The 11,064-nt window shown below is 49.9% G+C and overlaps 1 protein-coding gene across 1 annotated transcript; it reads right to left on the bottom strand.

Moving 5' to 3' along the window:
- Window positions 1-1,889: 1,889 nt before the first annotated feature.
- Window positions 1,890-10,229, bottom strand: Six4 (homeobox protein six4). Its single transcript, XM_031990954.2, has 4 exons — window positions 9,120-10,229; window positions 8,134-8,595; window positions 5,700-6,025; window positions 1,890-2,683 (listed from the first exon to the last, which is right to left on the bottom strand). The coding sequence occupies exons 1-4, from the start codon at window positions 9,464-9,466 to the stop codon at window positions 2,499-2,501; spliced, it is 1,320 nt and encodes a 439-aa protein (XP_031846814.1). The 5' UTR covers window positions 9,467-10,229; the 3' UTR covers window positions 1,890-2,498.
- Window positions 10,230-11,064: the final 835 nt, after the last annotated feature.

Here is an 11,064-nt window from a genome sequence, read left to right on the forward strand (position 1 = left end):
TTTATTCCATGAAAAGTGTTTTCCATTTTTCCCCATACACGCGCAATTAGTGACGCAGTTTTGGCGTATGTAGGAAAAAATCCGTCAGCAGTCAAACGGTTAATACTGTATTTTTTCCATTTTGTGTACTTTGCTCGATGAAAGCGTGCGGCGTTCGATGTGTTAACGCGTCGAACGCCGGCTAAATTTCAGCTACTAAAAGCGCGAGCGTCGGTGATTGTGTTGATACATTTTTAACCCTTAGCACTCCAGGTTGCTTTATAATCTATCAGCAACTGCAACTAATTTTTATATTCCTAGCGAAAATTAGAAATGTTGTATTTCTTCGATCTTTTGTTTTCCTTCTTAGTACAAAATTCGGATGTGCGGAGAATCTAATAATTTTAGGGTAGTTTCTTTAAGATTCATTAAAATATTCAATATTACAACTGGTGCAATATTGCAGCCTACAGAGTTCAAAGGGTTAAACGTCGATTGAACCAAAATTTCCACCTAACGGAAGAGAACAAGGAATTCGAATTTGTAAATTTTACTTTCGACTTGTGTTACACATATCTAAAATATTACACGAACTTAGGATTAGCAATTAAACGATAGACTAAAAATCCCGCATTATTCTTCGCGGGGCCGGCGTTCAATGTATTAATCCTCTGCACTGGAAAGGTGACTGTCACCACTTGATTTGATACAGCAAAACTATGAAATTGAATATTTAGTGTTTTAAATTAAATTTTGTATTGCAGTGTGAAATGTTTAAATAAAACAGCTTTGTTGCTTAATTTATGTGTGAAATATCTTTAAATTAGTTTCAAACAATGTCGTATTTATCTCATCAGAAAATGTTCAAATATTTCTACTGAAAAACTTCCGAGTGCAAAGGGTTAACAGAAATTATTCTGTGCAATGCCGGTTGCAGACCATCAGGGTCGCGGTCACGTACGCGTGACAGCGGCCGCCAGCGCGATGGCGATTCCTAGAGGGCAAAATCTAGCGTTTTCCCTATCCCCGCAATGAGTAAGACAAGGACAGAACGAGTGTGCGACAAGGATGGAGAGAGAAATCCCGATGCCACCTACTTGGAAGAAGCATCTCATCAGTCCCTGGTACCTACTCGCGAAGCATGATGACCGAAGAGGTATCCGACCTAAAATAAATTCTCAGTGGTGGGGGAACTGATCTACCTTATCCCTCGTCGATGCTTCGCGTCGTTGGTAAAACAGATCTATAGTGCATAACCTTCAATCGGTAATTGCCAATTAGCACACAATAAAAAATTGAAACTTTCTGTTAATTTGAGTGATTTTAAACCATCGGAAATTCGATAGTTTCATTCGAGTTGTTTTATAATCTATCAGCAACTGCAACTGATTTTTATAGTATTCCTAGCGAAAATTAGAAATGCTATATTTCCTCGACCTTTTATTTTCCTTCTTAGTACAAAATTCGGATGTGCGGAGAATCTAATAATTTTAGGGTAGTTTCTTTAAGATTCACTAAGATGTTTAATATTATTTAATATTATAACCGGTGCAATATTTCAACTTTTTCGATTTTAGTACTCTCATGAACTGATTTGTCTCTGGGACGGTGGTTGATAAAGTAGATCACTGGAGTTACTGTAATGATTGCAATGTTATCTTCCGTCGATTTGCAAATTTGAAAAATTGCAGTATTTTTGTTTTGCAAATGATTCGAAGTGGGGATTTGAATGTCTCGAGAAATATTCAGAGGACGAGGTGTAACGAGGTATAATCATCGTTGATGACAGGGGAGGAGAGATTATAAACAGAGGAGTATAATCCACGCATCCATGTTTTATTCCTACACACATCTAATGCGCATCGTCATAACTTTACAATTAATTTTTGCCAAAGCGGTATCGTGTGAGCGAGAGATCCTTCGTTTCTATTTAGGACACGCAACGCGAGATCGAATCGTTCGGGGACGCGCGAGCGCGCGCGCGCGCGCGATTCCACAGTCAAAAATATATTTCACAGTTGCATTCGAACGTGGTATTCTATTCCGTATGTACAGTTTTCGGGGTTTGCGTCGGCTCCGATCGCAAACCGGCCGCGTTCTCTTTGGTCGAAAGGGAAACCGACACGTTCGTCGATTCGGGTCGTTCCCAGGCATGGCGGAAAGTTCTTGGGAACCTTCGAATCGAGTGGACGACGCTAAACGGAGTCTTCCGGAGTCTCCTCCGAAGTCATTGGCGAACCGGCTCGCCTTTAATCGGCGACCGATCGCGCGGAATCGCGAGCGTTTCGCGAGGATCGCGTTATCGTTGAGATTCTTGGGGGTTTCCCGAGGGGCTGCTTCGGGTCATCGTTTAATGTTCATTGAGCCACGGGAAACACGATCGGTCGATGAGCGAAGAGTGATCCGGGGGTGGAAACATCGATCGAGGGGCGTCAGTATGCGTGAACGCGGCCGAACGCGTCGTCGCTTTGACGATTCGCGGCGTCGGCGTGGCCCCGATCGGCCTCGTAGTCCGTCGGTCACATCGAGTGTTGCGGCGGCGGCAGCATCAATTCGTATCCGGTCGGCATACTCTGCTGGTGGTGATGATGATGGTGGTGATGATGCGCGGTGGACATCATCTGATGATGCGGTTGCTGGTAGTACTGGTGGTGCATGCTCGAGTGGCTCGAGTAGTAGACGGAGCTCTGTTCGACGTCCTTGCCTGGAACATTGCGATCGAAAGGCTAGACAGTTTCGTGAAAGGGTGCGAGGGAAGGGGTGAAAGTAGTTACTCGAATTATAGTTTGACTTGATTATTATACTGTGGCGTTGCCACGGAAACCTCCAGTTTTATCGCTTGTTCTTTTGTAGAGACGAAGAGGAACAGTTCCTTGTCATTTGGTATCAGTGCTTACGTTACACTGTTATCTAGTAATTCATATTATGAAATGTTTTCAGTAGACATTATCTGACAAATTATAATTGTCAGGCAATTTCGAAGCTCCTCTAACGTAACACGGTAAGCGCCGTGTCAGTCACCGATGACGCTTCTGAATTACTTGAAAGCAATCGTAACGAAATCAATCGAATGAAAATATTTAATAATGCAATTAAGTTGATAATAGTGTAACGCAAAGATTGTAGTAATAAGAAATAATTGCTCCTACTTCTATTTGCTAGGAAAGAGTGACTACGGAAACGGTCAAGGTTAGGTCTTGGTTAGGTCGACATTAGTTGTCTGACAGATTATAACTATTGTCAAGTAATTTGAAAGCTCTGGTCATCGGTGACCGGCAGTCAACGCGTTAACTCCTTGCTGGGGTTATACAAACATAGGTATCTAAGGAGACACTATAGAACAGTAATAATAATAAATAACTGTTCCTACTTCTATTTGCTAGGAAAGAGTAACTACGGAAAAAACGGTCAAGGTTCCCGTGGCGCTTAACCCTTTGCACCCCGTAGGCGCCTCTCAGTCGCCAATTGACTTGACACAGCAAAATTATACAGTTTGACATTCAATATTAAACTTTGTACAACGCATCGACATGTGAAATATTAAAATAAAACAGCCTCTTTCTTTAATTTATCTACGATTTCTTGTTAAGTCAGTTTGAAAGAATGTCGTTGGTGTTTCGTTAAAAACTGTTGAGTATTTCTAATGAGAAACTTCTGGAGTGCAAAGGGTTAATGTGTTAACAGTTTGAAAACCCGCTCGAAAAGTGGCAAGCGACGCGATCGCGCTTTTCGTTTGTTCAGAAACTGAATTACTTTTCTATTTTTACATTAACCTGTTAACTGTGGAATTTAGTTCGAAAAACCTCTCGCTCTGCGCGCAATAAAATAAAATGGAGCGTGTACTCGTCGAACGCAGGGCGAATGCACGTAGAGTGTATTTTAACCCTTTGCACTCGGAGTTTTTTTTCATTCGTATTACCAGCAACTCGAAGCAATTTCAGTGGAATGATCATATTCACATATAAGTAAATGATATGCGCATTAAAGGAAAAGTCATTGTCGTATGTTATTGTTTCTTGAATCGATTATGTATACAAATGTTATAATATATAAAAAAACAAAAAATTGTAAAATTAATATCCTATACACAATAGTTTTTACGATTTGTCTTTGTCCTTGTGTTAAGAACTGAAAATTATTTGCATTGCCTCCATAGACAATGAAAATTTTAAATGAGTGCGAAGGGTTAATTACCAAAGCAAAACAAAGAATTACATGTTTATCTGAAAAAATAGAATTCATTGCTGAAAGAATTAGTATCATTTCAAGCTTTAAGACGTGTATACTCGTCACAGTTAATTCATTAAATATCATAGGACAAGGGATTAACAGAGAAGCGCGATCGCTTGGCACTCGATTAACCCTTTCGCGACGACGCACCTATACCATTCTTCGTTACGTTTCGCAGCAGTGCGACTGACCATACTTTGCCACTTTTCGCGACAGCGCGACTGACCATACTTTGTCGTCGTTCGCGAAAGCGCAAGTGAACCATGCTTCGCCACCAATGTATTTATAGCTTTATTTCGAGTGGGCAATTAAAATGAAATAATAATATAAAAAAACCAATAAGTGACTGCCGTATATACACGGCGTCAGCCGCTGTGATGCGCCAAGTGACTGCCGTATATACACGGCACCCGTCGCGAAAGGGTTAACGCTGAGACCGATCGAATCTTCCGACGTCCCTCGTCGAGGGCGCGCTTCCGTTGTCTTGGATTCGATCCGTTGGATCTCTAGAGACTAACGCCATGCATTGCCGCGCGTTGAGTACACGCCTCTGTGTGAAAGATACTGTAGAATACTAAGGAGACACCATAGAACGGTATTTAACCAGTTAACTGTGGAATTTAGTTGGAAGAACCTCTTTCTGCGCGCAGTAAAATAAATTGGAGCGTGTACTCGTCGAACAGGACGAATGCACGTAGAGTATATTTTAATGAAAGATCAAAGCGAAAGAAATTACATGTTTATGTGAAAATTAATTCATCGCTGAAAGAATTAGTGTCGTGTGAAGCTTTACGACGACGTGTATACTCCTCGAACACAGTTAACCCTCTACGGGCCGAATCTTTGTTCGTGATTATAACAGAATCTATGCAGTGCAAAGTTAATAAGTATCCACGTATGAATACGAGTTAACAATGTATTGAATAGTTTCAATAATTTCATCGAACGAGTATATTTTGTAACTTTCTTAACTGTTTAAGTTAACTGATTACTTAATTTTACTCACCACTTTGAGTGCAACATGACATAAATCGACAAGATTCCGATATACTGACATGTGACTTCAAAGTTACATGGTCCTACAGAGGGTTAACTGGTTAAACATCATAGGACAAGAGATTAACGGAGAAGCGCGATCACTCGATTAACGCTGAGACGTCTATAGATTCTAACGAGTGCATCAAACTTCACGAGTAACAGAACATCAGTGAAAATATCTGAATACCAGGTGTTTATCAGATAAAGTTAACTGGTTCACACGTCGACTGCCACGGAAACCTTCAGAGTTTTATGTATCACTTATTCTTTTGTAACAAAGATAAAGAGGAACTGTTATTTATTGTTTGATAGCGCGATCACTCGATTAACGCTGAGACGTCTATAGATTCTAACGACTGCGTCAAACTTCACAAGTAGCAGAACATCAGAGCAAAGTATCTGGCTACCCTGTGTATATCAGACAAAATAGAATCGAAGGTGCAGCGACTCACCGGTGTCGTAGACGCCGCGGCCGTAGCAGAGCGCCTTGACGTCGTTCATGGGGCTGAGTCCTCCGTTATGGGGATGCGTCGCGTGCACCGAGGACGGAGTGACGGGAGCCGCGTATCCGTGATGATGCGCGCCCATGGGACTCATCCCCATAGGGCTGCACGGGTTCACGCCGACCGGCGACATGCCCATCGTCGACAGCGGCGACATGGCCAGGTTCGGGCTGTCGGAGTCGATGCTCTGCAAGGACTGTATGCTGCCCCCGTTGCTAGTGGTACTGCCGATCGCGTTACCAGCGCCGCTCTGGCAATTCAGCGGCAGCATGTCCCTGAAAAGACAAGAAGCGCGGTTACGCAACGCGGGCCATCTCGCGAGAGTTCGGTTCCAGGAACAAAGGACGCGATAATCGAGACGGACGACCGTGTCGCGGTTCGGGGGTGAAAGACGCGTGAACCGTGGAACGCGTCGCCGAGCGAAGCGGACCAAGGCCGCTCGTAAATCTTCGCCCTCTTCAACGTGTCCCGGCGACAGGCCGCTGGAAAAGGCCACGGGAATTCGGGAAGAGTGTGTGCCGAACGAGAAACATATGCCTGGCCTCCTATTGTCTTACCGGGCCGTCCGAGAAAAACCTATGACCCTTGGCCCGGGAACAGCCGAGGCGATTAAGGGGTCGCGCGCGCTCGAGCGGCCGCCCCCGTGTCGTTTCCAGGAATGTTCCAGTCGCCCCGTTCCCGGCGAGAAAGGTCGACGGGAGAGGCCACCTTATTCACGCATTGTTCCCCGTCGCCGTAGGAAACAAACGTCTCAGTCGTTTGCACGCGCGCCTTTTTCTCAGCCCCCTCGCCCGCCGGTCTCCCCCTCGCAGCGGCTGTATCTTTGCTCCACGGCTAGGCCGGCCGCGTACGTGGCCGGGACACGCACGTGCATACACGGTGGTCCATGTGCAACGAGCTCCGCCCCTGACCATGGCTCGTTCACGGCACTTCCCCCGGGCCTCTCGTTCGACCTTCTTTCGCAAGCACGGGACGCCCGTTTTTATGATCGCGACTCAAGGTCTGAATTTCATTGCGCGCCGGTAGCGCGCGGTCTCGCGTCGCCTCGAGCCGATTACCTTCGAGCCGTGACGAGCACGGTCGCCCGAGAATTTCGTACGCCGATTCAACCGAAAAACGCGAGGAACAGGATGAAGAGGAAAGATGGCGGCGAAGACGGAGGACCGTGGGCGGGGGGGTTTATCTCGAACATGCGAGATAAATCGCGAATGCGGCGGAGGGCCGGTCGTGGCCTTTATGTAGTAAACTATTGGTAGTGCGAACAGCTCAATGGTGAAACGGGAGACGTAACCGAAGCTGCGTCATAAAACGGTAATGGGGCGTCGCGTTTCCTTTTCCTAGAGCCTTTGCCGAGGGTGGACGTTAAGGGCGAAACGGGCGGCGACGGGGAGAAAGCCAGGACGTACGCGCTGCACGCTCCGAAAAGGAGCGCGCCGCGTTTCGGGGGCCATTCTTCCGAGAAGCGAATATCCGGCGGGGCGGATTCCCGAAGGCGAATCCGAACGATATCGCGCGCTGAGAGAGAAATCGTCTCTTAGCCGGCTCGTCGCGTCAGCGAGCGCGGCTCGCGGTGGTCCGTGACCGAGGCTCGTCGTAGCCATAACAACGCCGCGTTCCTTCTCTTCTCCGTTCTTTCCTCGCTCCACCCACGTCCACGAAGAAGATTTACGAACACGCGTGCACGACTCGCGAAGCGTAATTCGGCGCGCCGTCGACGAGCGAACCGTCGATCGACGGTCGACCACGGCCGAGCGGATATCGCTGTTCATCCGGTTGCGTCGACGGGGTTTACAAATATCGGGCTAATCGCGAGTTCTAGACTTACGCAGGCTTCGCGCGATCGTCGCGGGGAGTTCGTTATCGTTGCTCGATAAGCTCGCGGTCGCGACGCGTCCCGACGCGTCTCTCGTCTCCGATTCGGTAATCGTTCCCGGCGACGATCGCGCGAGGAAACGGACCGACGGAAAATCCGATCGTTCTCGTTACGCGGTGCCTGGAAATTTGATTCGTTCGAGGCAGCCCCCAGGGGTCGAGCGCGTTCCTTCTCCGGGACGATCGCCCCGCGGCTCGTAGAGAATGATTTACCGACTCCGAAGTACCCGCTGTGCCGACCAGAAAGAACGCACGGTCCGGTACACATGTCGAAACACTTGTTGCTCGGTGGAAAAGTCGAGACGACGACCCCCCGTCGGCACACGTGCCCTCCATGCTCGACTTCGCCTCTGCGTTCCGCCTCGGGGAATTTTCCGCGGCGGACCTCGCCTATCCTTTCCAGCCTTCCGTCACGGATCTACCGTCGCGAGGAAATCTCTCCGAATCGTCTCTACGCGCGATTGCTCCGAGCAGATCGGCAAGAAGGGGAAAATACACGCGGACGACTCACGTTCTCGTTTGAGGAGTTCGGTCCCTTTGGCGCCGGTTCTTGAACCAATTCGACACCTGGGTCATCGTCAGCCCTATCTTCTCCGCGAGGTTCTTCTTCTCGTCCTTGTTCGGGTACTTGTTCCTCATGTAGAACTGTTTCAGCGCGGTCCTCGAGCGCTCCTTGAAGCAGTAGACCGTCTCCTCGCCGTCCCAGATCGTCTTCGGCAACGGGTACTTCTTCCGCAGCCGGTACTTGTCCACCGCGCCCAGCGGACGGCCGCGGATCTTCTCCGCCTCGCGGTAGTGCGACTTGAACCACATCTGCTGGAGTTCCTGGTGTCGGCGCGGCGAGAACGGGTGGCTCTCCAGGATCGAGTACAGCTCGTGGCAAGCTCCTCGGTGGAAAGCCACCGCCGCCCTCGCCACTAGAACGCTCTCGCCACCTCGCAGCAGCTCACCCGGCGGCAGAGACCAAAGGAACCTGATCGAAACGATTCCTTTAGAGACTCGAACGACTCAACACGCTCGATCCGCGTCGGTTAACCCGCGGACGAAGATTCTTTGGAATATACGAAACCTTCAGATGAAGCTAAATTGTATACTGATTGCTTAAATAGCGAAAACAAACTACATTCTCTCGCTGTCCGAGTGATTAAATCATTTGCCTGCTAGACATGAATTCATTTCATCTCGAAATGTCGACATTCGAAAAGGGTTAAACGCGAAACCTGTCGCTTGTCAGTATTCGAAGGTTCGAGATTCTCCGACGCGAATCGCAGCTCGAGATCGCTCCTTCTTCCTCCGATTTCGAAGAGAAGTTTCCACTTCGCATCCCAAGCTAACGCGTCGCGATTTCGTCGAATCATCTAGAAACGCGCGAATCTCCGTTCCCAGCGACGGTTTTCTCGCGCGATAACTCCGGAATATAAATATTATTCTCGCGATATCAATGATCACGTTACCGGTGCTCGAGCGAGGAGCAAGGAGAAGAGAAAGACAGTTCACCTGGTGAGTTTCTCGATATCCTGGCTCTGCGACAACGCTTCGCACATGCAGGAGATCTGTTCCGGCGTGAAGTTGCTGGCGGAGGTTCCCAGGGACAATCCGGCGATGTTCCCGACGTTCGCGGGCCCGTTCGCGGTGTTGCAGCCGGGCAGTTCCTGAGGGTACTGAGGGCTTCCGTTCGAAGCGGACGTCAGATTCTGGGGATGCGAGTGATGGGCCAACGGGAGGCCCGTCATCGACGAGTTGTCGTTGTACTGGCCGGCGACGGACGGGTTCCGATGCACGGCCCCCATCTGACTGTTGCAATCGCTGTTCGGCGATGACAGTTGATCCGAGCTGTCGGACATTATCGATGGATTCGGCACACCGCTTCCCGTCGCTCAGTCGAGGCGCATTTTCCACGAGGATCGCGCGATTCGTGCGCCAGCGGTCTCGAACCAGCCTCGCCTCTATCGCGCGTACGGACGCTACGCTCGGCAGTCCGGCTATCGATCGGAGTATCAAAACGATTCGGTTCGATTCGATGTCCGCGGATCGGCCGGATGAGCGGCTCACGACGAAAGTAAGCATCCGCTGCTCGAACGATCCACGCCAGCCGACGGTTGTTTGATCGGCAGTGTCTCATTCATGTCCCCTCGGCCGAGTTCCCATTCATAAATCCTTATCGCGCTTTCGCCGCGCGCCGCCTGGAACGACGCAAACTTCCGCGATCGTTCTTCCCGGTAATCCTCGCAGCTTCTCCGGAATCGTTCCCGACGTTCCCCCAAAATCAACCGCACTCACGCTCGCACACACACAGATCCGACACTTTAGAGTCCACGGGAAATCCAGGATTCGAACGGTGCTCCACGATGATCCCTTCCGACGGTTTCGCGCCACTGGAAGCCGATCGTCGAGCAGTAACTACGATGAACGGATAATTGGGAAGATGCGAAATAAAGAACTCCCGCGAGAAAAGATCGTCGACGATCGCGACGATGACGCGACGCTGGCAGGCGTTACCGGGATGTTTACCGATTATTCGACACCGTGGTCGATGCCGATGTCGGGTGCCGATGCGGATGCGGGAGTCGCCGTCGTTTCGTTGGTACCGGACGAGGTCGACGATGGTGGTGGCGTCGACGGAGCCGTTCTCTCTTCCTCTTCCCTTCGCCCTCTTTTTTTCGCGGCGCGTTCGCGCGGAGAGGAGTGGAGAGAGGGAGCGGCGCGGCTCTCCGATTGGGCGGCGAGTAGCGCGCGAGCGCGTCCCATTGGCCGAGCCCGGGGGCGGCGCAAACAGCTACCCCCGACGAAAGCCACCCCATTCGCGCGGCAGCCGTGCTTCCACTCTACGGTGGATCCTCACCTGCCGACGCGACGTCCTCGACGAGTTCGATACCACGATTGTACCCCCTACCCGCGCGATTTGTTGTTTCTCGATTAACATCCTGGGACACGGGCGACCGGGAGCATCGCGAAGCCGCGCGGATCTTTTTTTCGCCGGACGACGGCTCGCCCCGGAGTCCGCCGCGGTCGGGAACGTTCGGCGGATCCGTTGCGGGGTCAACGATATTCCGGGATCCCCCGGCGCGTCGTCTGTTCCGTTTATCAGCCCCGGGTGCCAATTAATCGGGCGCGTTATCGCGCGGATGCGTGTGGTCTCGCGGAATCGGGATGCGAGCCGGCCGACGCTCGAGAACACGGGCGGCGGCGAGCGTACCTAACATACTTACACCGGAAACGGAACGCGTCAACGTTACCGTACACCGTGTTGTGATTCTAAGCTGTGCTATCACGCCTCGCGTTCGACTAATTTCATAACAACCGGCAACAATTCCCCGCTTTGCTCGCCGTTCCTTATCTCGGCTCTTGTTCGCGGCCGTTTGTTTCTCCGTTCGTCGGGGACGCCGATCGTTTCTCCGAGGACGAATCGTCGGATCGCTCGAATCAGACTCGTTTCTCGCGC

Source organism: Nomia melanderi, chromosome 2, assembly GCF_051020985.1.
Source record: "Nomia melanderi isolate GNS246 chromosome 2, iyNomMela1, whole genome shotgun sequence".
NCBI classification, from domain to species: domain Eukaryota; kingdom Metazoa; phylum Arthropoda; class Insecta; order Hymenoptera; family Halictidae; genus Nomia; species Nomia melanderi.

Excerpts from the sequence above, each read along its gene's own strand:
- Six4 (XM_031990954.2), bottom strand. The coding sequence starts at position 9,466 with ATGTCCGACAGCTCGGATCAACTGTCATCGCCGAACAGCGATTGCAAC. Across the intron at positions 8,596-9,119 it reads GATATCGAGAAACTCACCAG|GTTCCTTTGGTCTCTGCCGC; the intron begins GTGAACTGTCTT and ends CGTTTCGATCAG. Across the intron at positions 6,026-8,133 it reads CGAACTCCTCAAACGAGAAC|GGACATGCTGCCGCTGAATT; the intron begins GTGAGTCGTCCG and ends TTGTCTTTTCAG.